The following is a 25,597-nucleotide window of genomic DNA, read 5'->3' as shown; positions in this document are numbered from 1 at the left end:
CAGACTAGATCAACATCTCTGCCATTCACTAATGTCACCACTTTGGCTGTTTGTCCTTTTAATTTGGGCTCTTATGGACGCCCCAGTAACAGTGGAAAAAATGATCAGTGAAAGAAAAAAACTAATTTTCCCCAGAAATCTTTGATGATCTCTCAAGGGACAACATCTGAGTAATATACATATTTGGTATAAGTAATAAATATATATATATATATATATATATATATATATATATATATATATATATATATATATATACACACTATCTGCAAAAAATATTAAAGTAATAGGACTCCATCCCCGAAATTAAAAAAAAAAATCTGATTTTTTTTCACGTAAAAAATATTTTATTACACATATTTGACAGGAATCCATATGGCTGTTATAACCTGTAGCATTCATTCAACCGGCTATATAGTTTGAAACTTGCAAAGTAAAAAAAAAATATAAAAATAAGTTTTTACTGTATTTGAGCAGCAAAAAAATATAAAAATTAACTAGTAATTTATATGTACCTCAAAACAGCTCAGCACCGCAGAAGACAAAAGCAGAGAATCCTGTTGCAAACATATTTATTTATTTGAATCCGTCAAAAAAGACAGATAGCGTCCAATGTTTCGATAGCAGCCAGACATGAGGAAGATGGGGCATAGGTAAGAGCCGTATGACATATAGCTCTTACCTATTCACCACCTTCCTTATGTCCGGCTGTTATCAACATAGAGTTCCTGGATAAAGACCATTTATTGGATGAATCGCTGGATGAGATTTGTCTTTTCTTTATTGCCAGATTCACACAAATGTATTTGCAGCAAAATTTACTGCTTCTGTCTTGTTCGGTGCTGAAGTTTTCATTACCGTATTATAGGACTATTGCTCTTTCCTCAAGCATGACTTCCTCTGCAGCAGTGTTGTCAGGTGTTCTCTATCAAAACAGCTCTAAAAATAATAGAATTTGTACTGCATAAAGCAGAGTCGCATGCAACCACATCAGAAAAAATTAATAAAGTATGGCTGCTTACAAACAAAGAGGCAAAAATTAATGTAATTGTCCTGTTCCTTAAGGCGTTAAGGAGAAACTTTCGTGCGAGAAGAAAAAAAGAAGAAATGCGGGCACTCACCATCCAAAACTTGTTCTTTATTCCAACATAGCATAAAATGCAGGACAGGCAGGGAAATGTATATCCACTAGACGACGGCCGTTTCGCGCGAATGCGCTTCCACGGGTCTTGAACCCGTGAATTGGTTCAAGACCCGTGGAAGCGCATTCGCGCGAAACGGCCGTCGTCTAGTGGATATACATTTCCCTGCCTGTCCTGCATTTTATGCTATGTTGGAATAAAGAACAAGTTTTGGATGGTGAGTGCCCGCATTTCTTCTTTTTTTCTTCTCGCACGAATGACTTGGACTTTGTTTCAGCGAGAGCACCCGATATCCTATAGCTTCTGGTAACAAACGGGATTGATGTTGTTTAGGTGGTAGAACCAGCTGTTGGTGCGGTCATTCTTTACTCTATTTTTCTGGACATTTAAGGAGAAACTTTACCTCTTCGATCCCACCATTGAAGGCTCCTAATCCAGCGAACAAGTCTTCTACATTGCACTGATGAGGGGCAAGAACCATGAAACAGCTATATGTAAACAGAGATTCTGGTTACGTCAATCTCTATAAAGGACATATAGTGCCTAATGCTTTATGGGGACCATAACATTTTTTTTTCTCCAACCAACTTCTCAAGAGGTTTTATGTATTTATTTATTTTTGAAATATTCCATGGCATTCAAAGCGAATGAAAATTGGAATTTAGAGATCACCTTAAGATCGCACAAAAGTCAAGTCATTGCGAAAGTTAATTAGACATTACACCCTCTTAAAAAAAGAGTTTACACACAATGAGGATGCTTTTTAATGATTATTATTTGCCTCTGAAGGATAAAGGTAATTAATCTGATCACAAACCAAGTTAAGTCAACTGATATGAAATGTGATAATTGTTTTGAGCAACAAATTGGAAAGCATAAATTAAAAAATAGATATTAATTAAACCTAACTGAAGTAGGATCAGTGTTCATTGGGTGATAAGGCTCAAGTGGTTCGATGAGGGTTAATTCAAGCTTAGTTTTAATGCAGACGTAATTTAACAAACGCTCTATGATTCTACTGAAATCAAGACAGGCCACAAAACTATAGTCCAAAAGTGATGGGTTGCAATTAAAACTGGAGCAAAAATATTGCACATTTTGTTACATCACCATTGACAAAGAATATGGTGTACTCATATCTGTGAGTCTCGGCGGTAATGAGTCTTTTGTAGTCTTGATGGCAATTTTTTAACTTACAAGAATTTTTGCAATCTGATTTCCTTAGAAAATTTAGAACGATTAGCTTCTCCTGCCTCTATGTATCACAGGACATAGCGGACCGTGATTGAGTTAACAGTCAAATCCATCAGTAATGCTTGTTCTAACGGCAGGGTCTGTTACTCTCACGGTAAGCTTTATTCCAACATCTTTAAAATTGCGACCACAAATAAAGACCTAGTTATGCTCTGACACATGTAGGAAAATAATACAATTTATTTGGATATACTGGAGAATGTCACAATTTTAAAGATGTTGGAATAATGATTACCGTTTTATGTGGAAAACAGTAGGAGCTTCCTTTTTCTTGAATGTTCGCAGAGCCACACCGGGCAAGAATGGTTTTCTTCATGCCAAGAATTTTAGAAAAACTTTCACAAGGGCGAGCTGTTTACCTAACTTTACCTCTGTTACTCTTATCTCTCTGCTCTTGAATCATGTTCTAAGTTGATTTATGAGCAAAGGAAAGTTCAACTTTGATGTGGTCATCTATCATCTTAGAGGATCTTTCAGGGAAAAAGGTAAATGAGGTTTAAATATCCAGCTATCAGATGGACTCGTAACAATAAAATCTCTCGGTGAACTTGTTCTGATGGCACGGCTTCAAAGATACAAGTCCATCAAGTTCAATCTATATCCAAGCATAAAGGATTCTAATTGTTATCTCTATTCTCTTGCACCATCTTCTAAGATGATTTATGAATTAAACTTTGATGTGGTCGTTGATTATCTTAGAGGTGATACAATTTACAGACTGACCATTAAATAGGCTTGTAACATTCAAATCCATGCGTGAGCGTGCTCAAAAGGCAGGGTCTGTAACACTCATCTCTCTTCTCCTGAATCATCTTCTAAGCTGTTTTTTGACCAACTGAAAGTTCAATTCTGATGTAGTCATAAATAAATTTAGAGGAGTAGAGAAATAAGTTACAGACCTGACCATCAAATCTGCTCCCTGATGGATTCACTAGAAATTCTACAGTCTGACAATGGGTAATGTAAAACTAAGGGTTCAAAATTTTAACTACATTCCAATTGCAAAAATGATTGTTAACCAAAAATGCATGCAGTTTAAGTAAGAAATGTCTCAAAAGGTGTCATATAATTTAGTCTTACATACTTTCTGCTTTACAGCACTGAAAGATCAGGGAAATCAGGCTTTTGCACAAGGCGACTATCAAAGTGCAATTCAACGGTACAGTAAAGGGCTTGAGAAACTAAAAGACATGCAGGTCTTGTATACAAACCGAGCTCAGGTAAGTATCTAAAGATAAAACGCTGCACTGAAAAAACGTGTCAAACACTCTGAGATTTCATAGGACTGTATTTACGGTAACTCTTTTCAAGCTTAGTAATGTCAAAATGACCTCAAAATATATGGCTATGGGTATACATATGAACTGTTCTTCACTATTGTGCTGTCACTATTTATCTGCAATACTTTTCCTTATTTTGACTTTAAATAGCTGCTGCATTTCCTACTTTGGCTTTTATACTGGCTATCATAGTCTCAAATTGATTTGATATGCTATACTATGTGGGGTGATAGCTACAATGCGTTATGGGGAAGCTTTCCCATCCGTGACCCTTCCCTGTCTGATACAATCTAATGCAATTAATGAAATGGTGGCAGTCATTTTCAATGATTTGCACCAAGTGAATAAAAAATTGTTCAAATTTGCTGGGTTCAACTAAGTCTTAAAAATTCTGCATAAATTCAATTCACTCATCTCTTATAAAAAAAAAACGGTCATGTGATACATCTCTACATACTGTCAAAATATATGTTAACTACCAATATTATAAATAGACAGTAAGAGTATAGTAACTGCCCCAATATACATACTTAACATTTGTGACTTCGAGAAATGACGCCCGACCAGTTTCACGAGTTGCAGGGTGCAGCTTGGTGATACTCAGCCCGTCTTATACACTGTATATCGTACTAGGCCAATATAGGATATAACGACATGCATTATTTTACTGTAGATATCGGACTTTAGTATGAAAATCAATGCTGGAGAAAATCTCCATAACGTGTCTCTCCACTGTATTTGTCATTACCCAGTACATTCTTTCACCAGCAAGGCTGCAGCCTCGGGCATGTGTCATCAGAAAATGATCTATTATTAAAAAGGGTTTTTTCATGTAAAATTTATTTAAATTTTTTTCTCAAATTTTCAAGATTTTCCTGTTTAATTGTTCATATTGATATCTATATTTCAAAAAATAAAAATAAATTAAAATATCTCGGCATTTTCACACTGGCCACTAGGCGTATTTTAAGAAGCCCTTTTTGTAGAAGACTTTTGAGCTGCTAATCTGCATGATCCTATCAGGGCAAAGGGAGATGTGTGGGTAAGGGGAGGAAGTGAGCTGTGACTACTGATTATTGTAACTGGTGAATCATTTGTTAGCTACTATATATAGAGGTGTTATCAGTCACTGTACAGGAGGAGGAGGTGAGCTGTGACATCATCTACTGTGAATGGTGGATCCTGTGTTATCTACTGTATATAGAGGTGTTATCAGTCATTGTACAGGAGGAGGAGGTGAGCTGTGATATCATCTACTGTGAATGGTGGATACTGTGTTTTCTACTGTATATAGAGGTGTTATCAGTCATTGTACAGGAGGAGGAGGTGAGCTGTGATATCACCTATTGTGAATGGTGGATCCTGTGTTATCTTCTGTATATAGAGGAGTTATCAGTCATTGTACAGGAGGAGGGGGAGGTGAGCTGTGATATCACCTATTGTGAATGGTGGATCCTGTATTATCTACTGCATACAGAGGTGTTATCAGTCATTGTACAGGAGGAGGAGAGCTGTGACATCATCTATTGTGAATGGTGGATCCTGTGTTATCTAGTGTATATAAAGGTGTTATCATTGTACAGGAGGAGGAGGAGGTGAGCTGTTACATCACCTATTGTGAGTGATGGATCCTGTGTTATCTGCTTTATATAGAGGTGTTATCAGTCATTGTACAGGAGGAGGAGGTGAGCTGTGATATCACCTATTGTGAATGGTGGATCCTGTGTTATCTTCTGTATATAGAGGAGTTATCAGTCATTGTACAGGAGGAGGGGGAGGTGAGCTGTGATATCACCTATTGTGAATGGTGTATCCTGTATTATCTACTGCATACAGAGGTGTTATCAGTCATTGTACAGGAGGAGGAGAGCTGTGACATCATCTATTGTGAATGGTGGATCCTGTGTTATCTAGTGTATATAAAGGTGTTATCATTGTACAGGAGGAGGAGGTGAGCTGTGACATCATCTATTGTGAATGGTGGATCCTGTGTTATCTAGTGTATATAAAGGTGTTATCATTGTACAGGAGGAGGAGGAGGTGAGCTGTGACATCTCCTATTGTGAATGGTGGATCCTGTGTTATATACTGTATATAGAGGTGTTATCTGTCATATAGGATGTGGAGGTGAGTTGTGACATCACCTATTGTGAATGGTGGATCCTGTGTTCTCTACTGAATATAGAGATGTAATCAGTCATTGTCCAGGAGGAGGAGGAGGTGAGTTGTGACATCACCTATTGTGAATGGAGGATCCTGTGTTATCTACTGTATATAGAGGTGTTCACATTCATTGTACAGGAGGAGGAGAAGGTTAGCTGTGACATCACCTATTGTGAATGGTGGATCCTGTGTTATCTACTGTATATAGAGGTGTTATAAGTCATTGTACAGGAGGAGGTGAGCTGTGATATCACCTCTGAATGGTGGATCCTGTGTTATCTACTGTGTATAGAGGTGTTATCAGTCTTTGTACAGGAGGAGGTGAGCTGTGACATCACCTATTGTGAATGGTGAATCCTTTGTTATCTACTGTATATAGAGGTGTTCTCAGTCATTGTACAGGAGGAGGAGGTGAGCTGTGACATCACCTATTGTGAATGGTGGAAGCTGTGTTATCTACTGTATATAGAGGTGTTATCACTCATTGTACAGGAGAAGGAGATAAGCTGTGACATCACCTATTGTGAATGGTGGATGCTGTGTTATCTACTGTATATAGAGGTGTTATCACTCATTGTACAGGAGGAGGAGGTGAGCTGTGATATCACCTATTGTGAATGGTGGATCCTGTGTTATCTACTGTATATAGAGGTGTTATCACTCATTGTACAGGGGGAGGAGATAAGCTGTGACATCACCTATTGTGAATGGTGGATGCTGTGTTATCTACTGTATATAGAGGTGTTATCACTCATTGTACAGGAGGAGGAGGTGAGCTGTGATATCACCTATTGTGAATGGTGGATCCTGTGTTATCTACTGTAAATAGAGGTGTTATCACTCATTGTACAGGAGGAGGAGATAAGCTGTGACATCACCTATTGTGAATGGTGGATGCTGTGTTATCTACTGTATATAGAGGTGTTATCACTCATTGTACAGGAGGAGGAGGTGAGCTGTGATATCACCTATTGTGAATGGTGGATCTTGTGTTATCTACTGTATATAGAGGTGTTATCAGTCAGTCTTTGTACATGAGGAGGAGGTGAGCTGTGATATCACCTATTGTGAATGGTGGATCCTGTGTTATCTACTGTATATAGAGGTGTTATCAGTCATTGTACAGGAGGAGAAGGTGAGCTGTGACATACCCTTTCATAAATGGTGGATTCTGTATTAGCTAATGTATATAGAGGTGTTATACTTACGGTATACACAGTGGATTTTATTTTTCACATCTACATGAAGAATATTTACTGCCTGCATATTCCTGTAGCAGCCTTGTAGATGGGAGTTCATGAAATCTCATCCACACAGGGAAGACAAAATTTGGCATAAAATTTGACAGGTGCTGATTTGAAGTCTGCAGCCTGACATATTATGTTGCAAATATAACTGCGGATATCATCCGTTGCAATGTAAACGTTTTGACACCTAGATTTCACTGGAAATTTCCCACTATGGACGATCAACATTGGAAAGATCCCACCGGAACATACCCTTGTAGTTTCTCATATGTATTTGCAAACAAGTTTACATATCTGTCACGTATTATATATGCAGGACCATGTGTTGTAAACGTATTTGTCATTAAATGTAAGAAGTATCATGTAGGAGAATTGGGGGGTCCGAATAAACTCACACTTCAGGTGAAACTAATGTTATACCTTGGTGATGGCGCATTATGTTAAACAGGAAAGAGTCGTGCACTAAACTTTTGTCTTAATTTTTGGTTGTGTTAAAGGCTTAAAAGAATACTTATTACTGCCCAATATCTACTTTTGTCTTTTTATATTCTTTATGTTATACACTTTTTCTTTTGGCACAGGCTTATATAAAACTAGAAAAGTACGATAGCGCTATAAGTGATTGTGAGTGGGCATTAAAGGTAAGTTATTCCTGTTAGACGTGATTAGATAATGAAAACTATTAGATCTATAGTATGTATAAAGTGTACTTTTCCTTTGGCTGACTCAGGGGGGACATTTTTGAATTAAATGTTTTTATTTTATTTAATAAGCATTTATTGAATTGAAAATGTTGGATTGTTCGGCTTCTACAGCCGCTATGTGTCACTGTACTTAGCAGAATGAAGAATGAGATGAGGATAAAAAATTGAAGGACTCTGATCGTGCAGTTGGCTAAATTGGATGGCGCTAATAAAGGAATTCAATTATGAATTACACCAAATCATGGAGCATGCCTAGAACTTTGATGAGGTCATAAATCAGCTTAGATGAAGGTCCAGCAGAAGAGATAAGACTTTTACACGTTGTCAATAGATGTGCTCACTGATGGATTTAATAATAACTAAAGTTATCTTGTCTAGCTACTATGTTCTTAAAATCTTGCAGTTTTCACTTTGGTTACTGAGTCTCATGTTAAATTTATCATTCTGTAGAGATGACTTCTCAGTAATCATCCTAGAACGTATCAACACTTAATATCAGGTGACTTCATAGCTCATCTCCCCCACTCTGTTTATGGACCTCTGCACAAGTCATAGAGCATGCCTAGAACTTCAGTGTGCTCATAAATCAGCCTAGATGATGGTTCAGCAGCAGAGAGATAAGACTTATTACACACTGTTCCACCAAATGACTTTGCTAATGGATTTAATGGTAACTAGAGTTCATCAAAAAGATTTGCAGGACCCTGGTTCAGTGGCCACAGTGATAGTTCTTGGCCACCGGACCAGAATACTGTAAACTACTGCACCTGACATTTCCAGAACCTCATCGTGCCACCATGATATCATACATTTGGCGTTGGGATGCCCCAGGTAGGAGGAGCTTCACAATGGTCTGGTCCAATGGCCAAGGATTACCAACATGGCCTCTAGACCAGGGTCTGGCAAATCTTCTTGCTCAACTTTAGTTTTCATTAAATCCATCAGTGAGCTCATCTAATAACACCATGTGAAAGTCTTATCTCTCTTCTGCCGAGCCATCATCTAAGCTAATTTGTGACCTCATCAAAGTTCCAGGCATGCTTTATGATTTATGCAGAGGTCATTGGGCAGGGAAGTGGAGCAGGGGAGCTGTGAACTCATCTGTTATGAATAGTTGACACCTTCCATGATGATGATGAGATGATTACCGAGATGTGATCTCTGCAGAATGAGAAGTCTAATATCACACTCAGTGACCAAAGTGAAAACTTCAAAATTTTTTGCACATAGCAGCCAGAACTTAGTACCCCTGGGACATATTCTAGTTTGCTAAGCGTTTGACAGTTCTCCATGGGCTCAATCCACTGATGAGACACTTGTAGGTTAAGGATATGAGCAGGTGAAGATGTGTCTTTTATCAGCTTTAAATAATACGTGACTGGAGGCTGAATATATTTATGTGGGGGAGGAAATGACGCAGACAACAAGAGACATTAGATCAGCAACCTGCAATTATATATGTAAAGAATTCATTCTCCCTTTGTATGACACCACAGCTGTCATGGCCTTAATATGTTGTCTCCATTGCTCAATCATGTTCTCTGCGTACAATGGGCTTTCTTAAAACCTGTTTATGGTGGAATTCGCAATTGCATTCCTGTATTCTCACTGTCCAATTTAGCCAAATGCATGACGGTTTAATATAGGTTTCTTTTATTATTGATGACATTTTTATTTAGTTGGGGCATTTTTGTGGTTTTCATATTTAAAACCCTACAATACAACATGTTAGTCATTTGATTCTTTAGAACTTCCATGTAAATAAAAAAGAAAAAGGCAACAATGACGTTCTGGATCATCGTGTTGTGTTGCTATATGATATCTTCAAAGCATATATAATCATGTTATGTAAGGATTGTAGTTCGAAAAGACGATGATGCTTAAGAGAAAGGAAATGTAACTTCTCGAATGGTGTTATAATGTTGTCATGTTCTAGTAATATGTTGGTTTGACCGTATTTGAAAAATAGGGATATGGTCAGATAAGACTTGAGTTCCGATGCAAAAATACAGACTGGGGCTTCTACATTTCCATTGGGGCTCCCCACATACATTAGACAAATGACAGCCAAACCCACCATTACCGACAAGATCGGCCAATAGGCTAATGTGTATGGGGGCTGACAGTTGATGTTGGGGGAAAAGAAGGACCCAGTATGCTGAAACTGAAATGGCTGATCCTTTTATTCTCTTGAAATTGGCTGCTGCTGTGGTCAAACATTGTTCTGTATATTGAAGTCAGGGGAGAAAGCTGACCAATGAATAATCATTTATCTAACAGCAGAAGTGGAGTGCTTATGGTCATGTATAGAATCATGGAATGTTAGAGTTGGAAGAAACCTCAAGGGTCATCGTGTGCAACCCCCTGCTCAATGTAATATTCAGGAAACCAACTCAGACACGTGTCTGTCCAGTAGAGATGAGCGAATATTTCAATGTTCGGTTCGGCTCACGATCACCGAATTTGCAATATTCGCCGATTTAATTGTCGATTAAACCGCTGAATATAGCCGAACATACACAGCACAAAAGCCGGTGTTTTCCACGCTGTGTGACAACGTGGTAAACACCAGCGTAGCGCTTCTCATCGGCGGTGAAATCATCCCCATCGGTCAGAGAGCCGCGGTTCCCGTGCTGTCAGAAGACAGTGTGAGCGCTCAGCTGTGATCACAGGTATAAAGTTTACCTCCAGTCACTTGTGTCAGCTGATGGGAGATGAGAGCAGGAGCGGCAGATGGGAGTATTCATCAGTCGCTCCTGTGCTGTTAATAAATAATTTAAAAAAAAGAAACAACCAGCAAGGGTTCCCCTGTATTTTTGATAACCAATCAGGCAAAACTCACAGCTGAGGGCTGCAACCCTCAGCTGTCAGCTTCAGCAAGGTTGGTTATCAAGAATAGAGGGGTCTCCACTCTGTATTTTTAGTTATTTAAATAAATAATTACAAAAAATGTCATGGAGTCCCCTCTATTTTTGACAACCAGCCTTGCTAAAGCAGACAGCTGGGGGCTAGTATTCTCAGGCTCGGAAGGGGCCATGGATATTGCCCCCCAGCCTAAAAATAGCAGCCTGCAGCTGCCCTGGAAAGGCACATCTATTAGATGTACTAATTCTGGCACTTTGCTGTTATGATCTGGTGGCCTAAGAGCAGCATGAGACGTACTCTGGAGAAGGTGGTACCTGTACTGACCGCAGACCCTGAACTTAACACCGCAACTAGAAGTAGCCGTGGAATGTACCTAGCGCTCCCTAGACATCTCGACACAGCCGGAGGACTAATTACCCCTAGAGATAGAAAAGGGAAAACTATCTTGCCTCAGAGAAAATCCCCAAAGGATAGACAGCCCCCCACAAATATTGACTGTAAGAGGAGAGGGAAAAAACATACACAGACTGAAATTAGAATTTAGCAAAGGAGGCCACTTCTAGCTAAATAGAAAGGATAGGACAGAGTACTATGCGGGCAGTATTAAACCACTAGAAAATATCCACCACAGAAAATACGAAATCTCCACAGCTAACTAAAGATATGGAGGGTATATCTGCATCTCCAGAGATACCAGCTTGGCTAAACAAATCCTTATACAGACCAAGCTGGACAAGACAAAAACATGGAAAAGAACTGAACAATAAGGCCACAGCATGTGGACAGCAAAAATCAAGGCCAGAACTTATCTTTGTTGAAATGAACTGCAAAGCAGAAGAGACCAGGCAGGGATGTGAATCCTCCAGGAACAATGGACAACTGGCACTCACTAAAGGGTGAAGCAAGACTAAATAGCCCAGTCAAAATTGCAAAAAGTGAACACACCTGATAAATGCTGCGATTCAGAGACAGCAGCGCTACCACTTACAACCACCGGAGGGAGCCCAAGAGCAGAATTCACAACACTTTGCCCACTCTTCCCACTTGCCCTGTAGCAGTGGCAAGTGGGATTCATATTTGTGGGGTTGATGTTGTCTTTGTATTGTCAGGTGACATCAAGACCACGGATTAGTAATGGAGAGGCGTCTATAAGACACCCATCCATTACTAATCCTATAGTTGTATGGTAAATAAAGACACAGCCAGAATAAAGTCCTTTGTTAGAAATAAGACTAAACACAGTTTTCCATTTTATTTAAAAATAACAAACACAGTTATACTCACTTAACAAAAACAATATACCATACCTGTCTGTCATTCCGTCCCACACCATAATCCATGTCTGGGGGATTAATAGTTTTCAACCTAGACGGTGCCAAGATGCAACCCTCCAGGCCAAGAACCACTGGGGAATGAACTACGTGAGCGCAGCCTCAGTGACCGGCGGTGACATCATTGAGGTTACGCCCGGTCACTGTGGCTGCATTAGCAGCCGGGCTGAACTGCTGTGCGCAGGTGTTGGGGCTCTTTGACCTTTTTTGTCACCTGCGCACTGCAGTACTTTGCTCTGCCCTCAAAGTACGCCTGCGTAGGAGCGCAATGCTGGGGAGCCTGTGTGGATGATGCAGGGTCGCGTCATCCACAAGAATCAAGCAGGAGGGCGGCGATCATAAGAAGATGGAAGACACCGGATCAAGACCATCGACAACCATCGGACAGGACCGCCCCGCAGGTGAGTATAATAAAACTTATTTTTTAGTTCTTCCAGGTCGGGTTGGGGGCTTATATATAGCATTATAGAATGCTGTGTATAAGCCCTCAAAGGTGATGGCCGTAACTTGTATCAGCCAAAACTGCTGACAGGTTCCCTTTAACAATATCAACATAGTTGTCAGAGATTATGGTTGCCAACGACAAACTTCTCAAGGAGACATTTCAACACTGATTTGAGTTAAAATCCAGACTTCAGAGGTTAGAAACCAACAATCAGTATCATAAAAATAAGTCAAAATGACAGAGCTGCTGGGATCCAACAATTAAATGATTATAATACCTTTAGAAATTGAAGCGTAAAATGTCTGTTCACTGAAAAATTCTTATTCAAAATTCCGTGTGTGCGACTTGCGTGGCATTAGAAAGTCCTTTAAGCACTTTGAAATTAAGTCTCAGTTCCCTCCACAGTCAATGGAAATGTAAAAAGTCATTTGTAAAGCTTCTCTAATAAAAGTAAACTCTTTCCTAACTCCCGAAACTTTGACGGCTTTGGTAAACCTTTTGTAATTTAAATTGAGGTAATTAAAATTTCGAGGTAGTCCATATCACAGCGGCCATGAAAACCATCCGCGCTAGTTCTTTTCCATTTATATGAAATTAATGTTTGAGTAGCAAAGATAGAAAAAGCTTCTTAAAAGATGATACATAAAGCATGTCCAAGCAAACGTCTACATTCCAGGTATTAATTCATGACAATAAGCATTACACCAGAAATGCATTATCTTAAATGGTCAAATCTTGTCATTTCAACAAACTTTGCATAAATCAATAGTACGAACGAGTATGAAAATCTCAGAGAAATATAAACTGTCTCCACTGATGAGCCACTTCACCCCTTGGCCTTCCAAACTGATCATTCACTCTAAAAAAAAAACCCCACCTTGCTTAAGATAGACTGCCAGCTCTGAGGGATCAGAATATAGCTTCCTATTAATGTATATAGCAAGGGACAGATGAAGAACAAAAAGAGAGAGACTGCTGCAGCTTTGTAGGGAGTGTTTTATCTCACTACAGTGCTGGATGCACAGCAACTCTACTCAGTATATCCTTTATTCTACATAGAGACAAGAATATAGGAAGTCTCCTTGTTTCTGTACATTATAGGGGACTTTATGACAGCTAGCCTTAAACTAACATTTCAGAGACAACAGGAAATTAGAGAGAGAGAAAAAAAGGACAAGATACAAGTAATAAAAACAATTGTTTGATTTTTCAGGTGTACACACGACAGCTTATTTTAAGAAGTTACGTAAAATGAGAGGTGCTAGGTAAATTACTTTTTTCAACTAAACAGTCCCTTTTCAGGGCGTATAAATGTCTTACAGAGGGGACCTCCCCACGTATGAGTCTGAGCAAATAAATTCTAGCAAATTTTGGCTGGGGTTCATGGTGGACCTATTCCAATGGCTGCTTGGTAACACCTTTCCCTTGAATAAAAAAATCCCTAGCTATAACTGCTAATTCTGGAAGCTTCATATCAAAGAATCAGCAAGATTTTCCCAAATAAAGCCTATACATTGTACAATGATGAGCCACAGCATGAAAACCACCAACCTAATATTGTGCAGGTCATACTCTGAAGCCATCAAAACATATCTGAGCCATCATGACATGGAATCCACAAGACCTCTGAAGTGGTCCTGGGGTATCTGGCACAAAATATTATATGTAGATCCATTTGGAGCTTTGCATCTTTGACCTTGGAACTTGGAGGCTGAGCCGTCACCTTGAACCCCTTTCTCTTTATATGTATAAGTGACTTACTCGCAGTTGGCCGTCCTTGTGATGTAAAAGAAAACTTGATTCTTCAGACCAGGCCACCGCCTTCCATATCTTTATGGTCCAGTTGTGATGATGACATGTCCATTATCGGAACTTTCTGCATTGGGCAGGGTTCAGTATGTATACTCTAACTGGTATGGACCTAACCAACACTAAATACAGCATGTCATAATGCCTTGCGTGTTCTGAGATTTTTCTTTCATAATCTTCCATAATTTTCATGCCAAATTGAGTAATTCTATCTCCTCATCCACCATTGAGTTTTAGACACTCATGACACTATCACCGGTTCACCGTTTATCCTCCAGTGCACACCGTTTGATACTAACCAAGGTATGCCAGGATCAATCCACAAGACCTGCCTTTTTGTAAATGCTCTCATCCATTTGATCTGTGTTAGTCACTTACAGCCTCAGTAAATCCTTGATCACATGGGACATATCAGAAAATTGAAAAAAAAAACCCAGCTCACCGGCATCTGAGTCCCATGTATTCTTTGCCTAGACACAATAGAATAGGCTTAGAGGAAAATTCAGCTTCACGGAGTAAAATTCTTTTTTATTAGAGAATCATGTCAGCAAGATAGTGAGGTTAAAAGCATGTCAAGATGATAACATGTGCACAACCCATGACTGGGCAGTCAGAGACCAGCTCAACTGTCGACGCATGTGTGGTGTTTCAACCTTAATCATGAACCATATGTAAGGGTGGAAACACCGGAAACGTGTTGACAGCTGGACTGGTCTCTCACTGCCCAGTTATGGATTGTGCACATTGTGACATTCTTTGAACCTCACTATCTTGCTGACATGATTCAGAAACAAAGAAGAATTTTACTCTGTGAAGCTGGATCTCCCAGTAAGAAGTTGGATAGGTATATTGAGAGAGACCCTTAAAAATCACAAAAAATATAGGGCCTGATTCATTAAGTCTGGTGCTTCATACTTCTGGTGAAAACACTTTGATGAATTGCGGCTAAAGCCATTGTGGAAATACTCCATAGTTACTGCGTAAAGTATTATGGTCTCTGTCAATTCATTTATTTATACAGTGCATAATATATATATATATATACACTCACCGGCCACTTTATTAGGTACACCATGCTAGTAACGGGTTGGACCCCCTTTTGCCTTCAGAACTGCCTCAATTCTTCGTGGCATAGATTCAACAAGGTGCTGGAAGCATTCCTCAGAGATTTTGGTCCATATTGACATGATGGCATCACACAGTTGCCGCAGATTTGTCGGCTGCACATCCCAAAGATGCTCCATACAAGGCAGGATGGATCCATGCTTTCATGTTGTTTACGCCAAATTCTGACCCTACCATCCGAATGTCGCAGCAGAAATCGAGACTCATCAGACCAAGCAACGTTTTTCCAATCTTCTACTGTCCAATTTCGATGAGCTTGTACAAATTGTAGCCTCAGTTTCCTGTTCTTAGCTGAAAGGAGTGGTACCCGGTGTGGTCTTCTGCTGCTGTAGCCCATCTGCCTCAAAGTTCGATGCACTGTGCGTTCAGAGATGCTCTTAGGCCTACCTTGGTTGTAACGGGTGGCGATTTGAGTCACTGTTGCCTTTCTATCAGCTCGAACCAGTCTGCCCATTCTCCTCTGACCTCTGGCATCAACAAGGCATTTCCGCCCACAGAACTGCCGCTCACTGGATTTTTTTTCTTTTTCGGACCATTCTCTGTAAACCCTAGAGATGGTTGTGCGTGAAAATCCCAGTAGATCAGCAGTTTCTGAAATACTCAGACCAGCCCTTCTGGCACCAACAACCATGCCACGTTCAAAGGCACTCAAATCACCTTTCTTCCCCATACTGATGCTCGGTTTGAACTGCAGGAGATTGTCTTGACCATGCCTACATGCCTAAATGCACTGAGTTGCCGCCATGTGATTGGCTGATTAGAAATTAAGTGTTAACAAGAAGTTGGACAGGTGTACCTAATAAAGTGGCCGGTGAGTGTATATATATATATATATATATATATATATATATATATATATATATATATATATATATATATATATATATATATATATATATATATATCTACACACACACACTACCGTTCTAAAGTTTAGGGTCACCCAGACAATTTTGTATTTTCCGTAATAACTCATACTTTTATTAATCAAATGAGTTTCCAAATGAATTGAAAATCTAGTCCAGACATTAAGGTTCGAAAAAAAGATTTTTATTTGAAATAATAATTTTTTCCTTCAAACTTTGCTTTCGTCAAAGAATGCTCCCTTTACAGCAATTCCAGCATTGCAGACCTTTGGCATTCTAGCAGTTAATTTGCTGAGGTAATCTGGAGAAATTTCACCCCATGCTTCCAGAAGCCTCTCCAACAAGTTGGTTTGGCTTGATGGGCACTTTTTGGCACCATACGGTCAAGCTGCTCACACAACAGCTCTATGGGGTTGAGGTCTGGTGACTGCTCTGGCCCCTCCATTACAGATAGAATACCAGCTGCCGGCTTCTTCCCTAAATAGTTCTTGCATAATTTGGAGGTGTGCTTTGGGTCATTGTCCTGTTGCAGGATGAAATTGGCTCCAATGAAGCGTGTCCACAGGGTATGGCATGGTGTTGCAAAATGGAGTGATAGCCTTCCTTATTCAAAATCCCTTTTACCTTGTACAAATCTCCCACTTTACCAGCACCAAAGCAACCCCAGACCATCACATGACCTCCACCATGCTTGACAGATGGCGTCAGGCACTCTTCCAGCATCTTTTCTGTTGTTCTGCGTCTCACAAATGTTCTGTGTGATCCAAACACCTCAAACTTGGATTCGTCTGTCCATAACACTTTTTTCCAATCTTCCTCTGTCCAATGTCTGTGTTCTTTTGCTTGTGTTAACCTTTTCCTTTTATTAGCCAATCTCAGATATGGCTTTTTCTTTGCCACTCTGCCCTGAAGGCCAGCATCCCGGAGTCGCCTCTTCACTGTAGACGTTGACACTGGCGTTTTGCATGTACTATTTAATGAGCTGCCTGTTGAGGACCTGTGAGGCATCGATTTCTCAAACTACAGACTCTAATGTACTTGTCTTATTGCTCAGTAGTGCAGCGGGGCCTCCCACTTCTCTTTCTTCTCTGGTTAGAGCCTGTTTGTGCTCTCCTCTGAAGGGACTAGTACACATAGTTGTAGGAAATCTTTAGTTTCTTGCAAATCTCTCGCATTGGAATAGCCTTCATTTCTAAGAACAAGAATAGACTGTCGAGTTTCACATGAAAGTTCTTTTTTTCTGGCCATTTTGAGAGTTTAATGAAACCAACAAATGTAGTGCTCAAGATTCTCAACTAGTTCAAAGAAAGGTCAGGTTTATAGGTTCTCTAATCAGCCAAACTGTTTTCAGCTGTGCTAATGGAGCGCCCCCACGTAAGGGCAATGGGGTACTCGGTACCAGGTCCTTCGGTTCTCGATGGGGATGTCACGGTGGCCTGACCCGGTCCATGGCCCTTTGAGGGACGTTCAATAAAGAAAGGAGTTTTTATGGTTTTGGGAAAGGTCTTTAAAGGGAAAGTGTTTGTAACGCCACCTGTGGTATTTGGTCAGGGTGACCGATGCTGCTTAGGGGTCCGCTGGGGTGATGTTATGGCAGCTTGATGGTATACCTTCCCACAGGTGAAGAGTATCCCCAGGGCTTCCCAGAGTGTAGATGGTGGATGGTGTGAGGCACAGTGAATAACGAGGACACAAGGTTGCAGTCTCTTTACCTTTACTGAAGGCTTCAGTGTCCTCAGTCCAGGGCACTGGATCACAGGGTAGGCAGAGTCCGGCCGGTCTGAAGGCAAATCCAGAGTCCCTTTGTCCAGGTGGAATGCAATAGCCTTCCTATGCACACAGTAACACAGTAGGTCCTCACTTGCATAAGCTCTAATAAGGTCCTCACTGTTATTACTCCTCTCACTGTTCCCCATGGTCGGATAGAACAAAACACGTATGACTGATGGCCTGAGGCTTTTTATAGGGACCCTAGAGACGCCCCGGCCCCCACAAGTTGCCACCGTGTCTCCTGTGTGTAAAGGTCGGGCAGCCAACCTAGAATTAACTGTCCTGCCAGTCTCTGAAGTAAAGCATAGAGATCCTTACTCCCTCGGTATTCTGGCCACTGGATCGCACACCAGAAGGATGCAGCTTCTCTCGGCCACTCTCTTCTCTGGTATCCACTTGTTGCTATGCCTTCGTTTCTCACTCACTGCAATACACTTCTCTTCTATATCTCTTCCTTTGGATGCTGCCGCACGTGGGGCAGGCGCAGCTCCATGGACCCTCATCCTCCTCAGACCGCAGTCTGGATCTGACTGGAACTCCCTCCAGCCAGCTCGGCCTGGAGACCTTTCTCTCAGTCTCCAGCCAGGAACTCCCTAACTTTCCCTCCAACTACCAGTTTTACCTAACTGTGAGGAGTGGCCTAGTAGATAGAACCTTTGCTCCCCCTGGTGGCTGGAGTGTGAAGTGTGTTGTGTGTGGTTGTGATACCTGGACAGAAGATCTCCTTTATTGCCCTCAGACGTAATATTGCTCCCCCTGGTGGAAGAACAACATTACTGCAACGACCAGGACTCTGGGGCGCTGCACTAACATACTTGCACAAGGGTTTTCAAGGGTATTCCAGCCATCCATTAGCCTTCTTACATAGTCAGCAAGCACAAAGTACCATAAGAACACTGGAGTGATGGTTGTTGGAAATGGGCCTCTATACACCTTCGAAGATATTGCATTACAAACCAGATGTTTACAGCTAGAATAGTCATTGACCACATTAACAATGTATAGAGTGTATTTCTGAATCATATAATGTTAGCTTCATTGGAAAAAACTGTGCTTTTCTAACAAAGATAAGGAAGTTTCTAAGTGACCCCAAACTTTTGAGTGGTAGTGTATATATATATATATATATATATATAGATAGATAGATAGATAGATAGATAGATAGATAGATAGTTATAGATATATATATATATATATACACAGGGGTTGGACAAAATAATGGAAACACCTAACGTTTTGGCATCATAATCTTCGAACATGTGATAAACATGCAAACGTGTCATATGGTAATGTTTTGTAGTTGATTATTTGTGTTGTGATATGTGTATGTAAATTAACTGTTTGTTTTGTAGAATTGTAAGAACATTGATGAGAACCTGATACCAATGGCAGACCTCTCGGATTTTCAAAGAGGCCAAATTGTTGGTGCTCGTATGGCAGGTGCTAGTGTAACAGAAAGAGCCCGAATACTTGGCGTGTCAAGAGGTACTGTCTCCAAAGTAATGACTGCATTTGAAAGAGAAGGAAAAACGTTGGCAGCAAAGCACAGGTCTGGACGAAAGTCAAAGTTGTCTGAGAGAGACCGTCGGACTCTAAAGCGAATTGTGAGAGAGGATCACAAAACCACGGCTCCGAAAATCACTACTGAGCTCAAAGAACACCTACAGAACCCAGTTTCCATGAAAACTGTTCGTCGGGAGCTGCACAAATCTGGCTTCCATGGAAGAGCTGCAATTAGAAAACCGCTGCTCTCAATGACAAATGTTTCCAAGTGTTTAGAGTGGTGTAGAAACCTCCAGGATTGGTCCCTCGAGCAGTGGAAACGTGATATTCTCAGACAAATCATCGTTTACCCTATTTCCGACCTCCAGTGTACGTTTGGAGACAGCCGAAAGAAGCATTCCATCCAGACTGCCTTCTCCCAACCGTAAAACATGGCGGAGGTTCTGTGATGATCTGGGGTGCTATTTCGTGGAGATCCGCCGGCCAATGATATCCCTTCATGGAAGAATTAACAGCTGAGATTATTTAGGCATTTTGGGTGACCAAGTGCATCCAATGGTTAACGCACTGTTCCCAAAGGGGAACGCCATCTTTCAGGATGATAATGCACCAATTCATACAGCTAGAATCATTAAAGCATGGCATGAGGAACATTCTAATAAAGTTGAGCATCTCATCTGGCCCCCACAATCCCCAGACCTCAACATTATTGAGCATTTATGGTTGATTTTAGAGATTCAAGTTAGACGTCGATTTCCGCCGCCATCGTCGCTCAAGGAACTGGAGGGTGTTTTAACTGCAGAATGGGCTAAAATTCCTCTGGAAACAATTCACACCTTGTATGAATCCATACCTCTGAGAATTGAGGCTGTAATCGCCGCAAAAGGTGGACCTACACCATATCAAACTAACTTTTGTTGATGTTTCCATTATTTTGTCCAACCCCTGTATATATATATATATATATATATATACATATATATACGTATATATACATATGAATATAGGTTGAACAACGTCAATTACAAATTATGATGGCACATATTTATGTATCAAGAGAGGACATACTGCATGTGCAGCTGGTCCATTGGCAGAGCGAACTTGTGGCACTTTTTGTGCGGTCATGAGAAAACTATATACACCCTCTTTGAATGCTATGGTTTTACATATCAGGACTAGTGATGAGCGAGCATGCTCGGATAAGGTGTTATCCGCCATGCTTGTGTTCTAATAGAGTATCTTCGGCATGCTCGATTAATACGTTTGAGTTTGTAGTGGCTGCATGTCTCGTGGTTTGTTTGTTATCAATCACTGCATGTGTTGTGGCTGTTGAAGAGCCACAATATAGGCAGCCACAGAGACTAAAACAGAGTGTCTTAGGTCTTAAATAGTTGTTTATCAGCAAGTGTGACTGATCGCCTCTATAAAAATAGAAGTTTGGGCAGATTGCTGCTCTATAGTATTAAGATAGTTGTTAACTCCAAGACAAGAAAGAAGGACATTATCAATAATCTTAGAGAAGCAAATGTTGCTGTTTGTCAATCTGTGAAGGGTTATATGGTAATTTCCAAACAAGGTGAAGTCCATCATTCTACAATGTGAATGATTAGTCACAAATGGAAAACATTGAAGACGATTGGTGATCTCTCCAGGAGTGGATGTCCTAGCAAATTAACCTCAAAATCATACTGTGTTTTACTTAGAGAAATAACAAAAACACTGAAGAGCTAAAGCTCAGATTCTAAAGGTCTTAGCATTTTAAATATTCAAGTTCATAATGGTACAATTAGAAAAAGACTGAACAACTATGGCTTGTTTAGAAAGTTTGCTAGGAGAAAGCCTCTTCTTTCTAAAAAGAACACTGCAGTATGGATAAAGTTTGTAAAGTTACATCAGAGCAAACCAAAAGACTTTGGGAACAATGTCATATGGACAGAGAAGACCAAAGTAGAGATCTCTGACTATATTAACCTTTGCCACGTTTAGTAAAAACTAAAGACAGCAAATCAGTACAGCAACACCTATCTCATGTGGCGAGGATTTGGGCCTATGACAAAAAGTTACCTCCCCTGTTATGCATTTAGTACATATAAATATTATTTGTACAATTGCTGACAAATAATGGATTAGTCAAAAGCCATAGAGTGTATATAAGAATGTTATCAATGAATTTACAATGTCTCCAGTCTCTGCACTCTCAGAGAAGTTTGCACATCCATAGTATGCTGCATACAATATTAATAAGTGCTCCCACTTGTATGGTTAAATTCACCACGAAAGTGTATTTTTACTCCCATGGCTATAGTAAAACCCGCAGTCAGAGCAATTGACAGTATTTATTACAAATGCATTGAAGCTTACATAAAGGCCAAAAATTATACATAGACTGTAAAGAATCTGCAATGATCATTCTTTTACTTGTGGTTTTGGTAGATTATCTTCTCATTACCAGGAGCAAAAATGAGAAAAGTTAATTATGTATGATATAAATGACTGTAGATATAAGGTGGAGCTGAGATATTGTATTGATGGAGCCTGGTATCAGGTCAGGCTGTGGAAATGAAATTATCCGTATTAGTATCTGACCATGGCCTACAAGAGGAAACCACTTCAATTTTATTTTCTGCAAAATCAGACACAGAATGTCTTCACTAAAGTCTGATAGTCTACTTAGGAATTAACTAGCGAAGAGCGAATCTGCCGAAAGTTGAATTCAGCCAGGAAATTCACTTCTTATTGAATTTAGTTGATGAGACTCAAATGTTGTCTCTCCAAATACAAGAGCATAATAACTTAGATAAAAGAAGAGTAAAATAAAAATTACCCTTTGACCGTTGACTGGACCAAACAATACAGGTGAGGACCACGTGACTATTTGAAGTTTTGTGACCCCCTTCCGAGCCAATTTTAATCTAGTCAAATGTTGTCCGGCTGTCATTTTGCTGGTTTCACTTGAATCAGATCCCTATAAATTCGGAGTCTGAAATTTCTGAAAAATTTGAGGGAAATTTGATTTACCACCAAGCAATTTGCTAATCTCTAGAAACAATGTATATAACAGCCCCGCGACAAGCGACTAGCTCTAGAATTCAGCTCAAAATTGAGTTGTCTTCTTCTGGATGTTTTGAGTTGGGTCTATTTGTGCGCCTGGGCCTACTGTTGGATCTTCCGATGAGCTAGTTGGATTCTAAATAATATGGATATATTACAGTATATAAATCAAACGCAGTAATAATTTTTAAAAAATGACTAACCACTAATAGGCATGTAGTTGCTAACAGAGACAAATACCCGGCTGTTGTACCCAATTCCGGTCATTGACTGCTGCTGGAAATTCAGCTACTCTCTATCAAGAGAGCAGTGGCTTCTCTTCCTGTAGACAGGGCAGGACTACTGGCGTCATACTGATTTACAGTCGGCTTCCTCTAATTAGGCAGTGGGGAGTCGGCTGTCAATCAGTATGACTCCAGCAGTCCACCCTGTCAACAGGGAAAGAAACAGCTGCTCTGTTGACATGACATCAGCGGAAGTCTGTGACCACTCTGTGCTGGCATAGAATGGAGCCGGGAACAAAAGGCAGGTAGGTAGCAACTACCTGACTGTTAGTGCTTAGACAATATTTTTATTCAAAGTCCCTGATATACCCTTTAATCTCTTTCATACAGTATTAAATCTGTAGCTCAACTTCCATGGACAGATTTGGTGCAAGGCTACCTGCTTCAGAGGTCCTAAGAAAACTTTGGCATCTGCTGTGGAGGCCCCTGAGTTGTATCCACAGAGTGGCTTCTGGCAGGTAGAATGAGTTGAGGGAGGAGGTTTTAGTGAGTCAGTGACAAAGTCAGTCGTATATTTAGTGGAATAGCCAGGTTCAGTTTCAGGGAAGCAGGCAGAAACTGGAAGCAGAAGTATAATCATATAGTCCATACTAAATCCCCGAAAGGGGGTAATCAAAGTGTAGAAAGCAGATCAAAAGACAAAGGCTTGATCCAATAATAAGCAGAACAAATCGGAATATAACACAATAACTGGAAAGTGACACAGGACCTATGGTGATTTAAAAAAGGTGCCATGCACCCCCTATTGGCCAAAGAGCCTGCCTTGACATTGATCTACTGACCTGCTCTAGACCTTTATCAAAATGTTTTATTGCATAGGTATTCACCACTAGGCAGCACTCGCATGGTCTAGAGGGGCTGATTAGGGTTCTGGGCCTCGCTGCTATCAGCACCACCTAGAAAGTTAGTGTAGCGGTGCGTAACAGTCGAAGCAGCCGGCGTAGGGACAGCTGCATTCATAACATGTACATTTTCATGTATCGAGACATAATAGTATGTTAAGCTTTTATTTTTCGTCTGTTTGGATTTCTGCGTTTATAGTTCTATGTAATCTCTACTTGTCTGCACCTTACTGTTTGCAGCTTACAGTTTGTACATTATATCATGTATTACATGCTACTTTTTTTTTAGTGCGATGACAAGTGTGTGAAGGCTTATGTGCTTATGGGAAAAGCTCATCTGGCGCTGAAACGCTATGGGGAGGTAAGCCCTGCATACCGTGATGTGAACATAGCCAATTCAGAAGCAAGATCAATAAAAATGGAAAAAAAATCTCACTTATTATAGAAATGCTAAAGTTTTTAGAAAATTAAAGGAATGTATTTTTTTTTAATTCTCAGGATTTTAAGGATCTGAGCTTTCTTTCATGGGTCATGAATATCGGTGTCCACCAATCAGCTGCTATTTGCTTTGGGGGGTGACTGGATCTAAACAATGTATGGAGTGAATATAGCGTGGCTATGTACATTGTTTAGTGGCTGCTTCCGATATTGCACACTGTCAAAGTGTGAAACTGAAGAATAATGAGTGTTGAAGGGTTATCCTCATATTGATCATTTATGGTCATTCTATGGATAGATGTCGGTCCCAGCGGGAACCTCTTCTATCTTGAGGGTGGAGAGATAGCCACACATGGTGATTCTCTCAATTCACTAGTTTAGGAGTTCTGAATATTTTTGGAACTTCAATACAAATCAGTGGAGGTAACTGTGCAGGCACAGCCACATCTCCACTGTTACCACGCGATGGAGCCACATTCATAAGATAGATTCTGGTCCCACATCTATCCGACATTTACGGCTCATCTTGTGCCCCCACACACATTACACAAAAGTCATCTGAACTCACTGATTTGTTTAGGGCCAACCGTCCGTCTGGTGTGTGTGGGGGTCTTAAAATACAAAATATTGGGGGAGAGAAAAATCAGGCTGAAGGAAAAATCAAACCTTTTGTTCTTCAGTAGATGAGGCTCTACCAGAGCCATTTTGGAGGTGACTTTCTCCATTCCCTTCTTTGAAACCGCATGAATGTTTCGCCAAGCAAAGTGGGAGAGATTACTAATGGCCAAATGTGCACTCGGCCAACAGCTATCATATGTGTATGGTCCTTTTTAAAATTCTACTGCAAAAGCAGTGTAAAGATGTAGGCACCATTTTGGATCATGCAGTTCAGTGTGAGTTATTTTTCACAGGCAAGACAATGTTATAAGAAGATTATAGACATAGATGATACCAAGCAGAAACTTGTGAAAGGTAAGTCAGCTTTTACATATTCCAAATAAAATGATCTCTTTTACAATTATATATTGTACAAGTTCACATCAGGGTTCTTATAGTGCACGACTGGCCCATCAGAGGGAGTACCGGTAGGCACAGCTAGAAGTGGGCCTATGTTGCTAAACAGCAAGAAGACCATCCTATAACACGGCCAATCATAAAAATCTATAGGTGTGAGGTCACCAAGGACTAATAGCCACTATAAAAGCCCATGTAAGAAATGTTACTGCCATTTTATGGGAATTGGAAAGGGGGCATAAGGTATACAGTTTGGATACCTGTTAATATCTACATGATCTAATTACTCAGGATATATAATCTATACATAACAGAAAGATTCCTTGAAACACAATGTTTAATAATAATGATAAAATCAGGAATGACCCAGGCCAGAATAGACCAAGACAACAATAATGACTCACAAATCGAATCTTCAATAATACATTGGTAAATTATGAACCTGTGTTATTAAATATCGTGTG

At 40.2% G+C, this 25,597-nt stretch overlaps 1 protein-coding gene across 1 annotated transcript in view; it reads left to right on the top strand.

Annotated features, from left to right (window-relative positions):
• Positions 1-25,597, top strand: part of TTC12 (tetratricopeptide repeat domain 12) — an 89,684-nt gene that overhangs the window by 25,519 nt on the left and 38,568 nt on the right. Inside the window, exons 6-9 of the mRNA XM_077249979.1 lie at positions 3,495-3,616; positions 7,668-7,727; positions 23,971-24,042; positions 25,031-25,091. Of these exons, the coding sequence (XP_077106094.1) occupies positions 3,495-3,616; positions 7,668-7,727; positions 23,971-24,042; positions 25,031-25,091 (315 nt within the window). The remainder of the gene's footprint in view (positions 1-3,494; positions 3,617-7,667; positions 7,728-23,970; positions 24,043-25,030; positions 25,092-25,597) is intronic.

Source organism: Ranitomeya variabilis, chromosome 4 (assembly GCF_051348905.1).
Source record: "Ranitomeya variabilis isolate aRanVar5 chromosome 4, aRanVar5.hap1, whole genome shotgun sequence".
Classification (NCBI taxonomy): domain Eukaryota; kingdom Metazoa; phylum Chordata; class Amphibia; order Anura; family Dendrobatidae; genus Ranitomeya; species Ranitomeya variabilis.
Note: the sequence above shows the minus strand (reverse complement) of the source record. Positions and strands in the feature narration are given on the sequence as shown.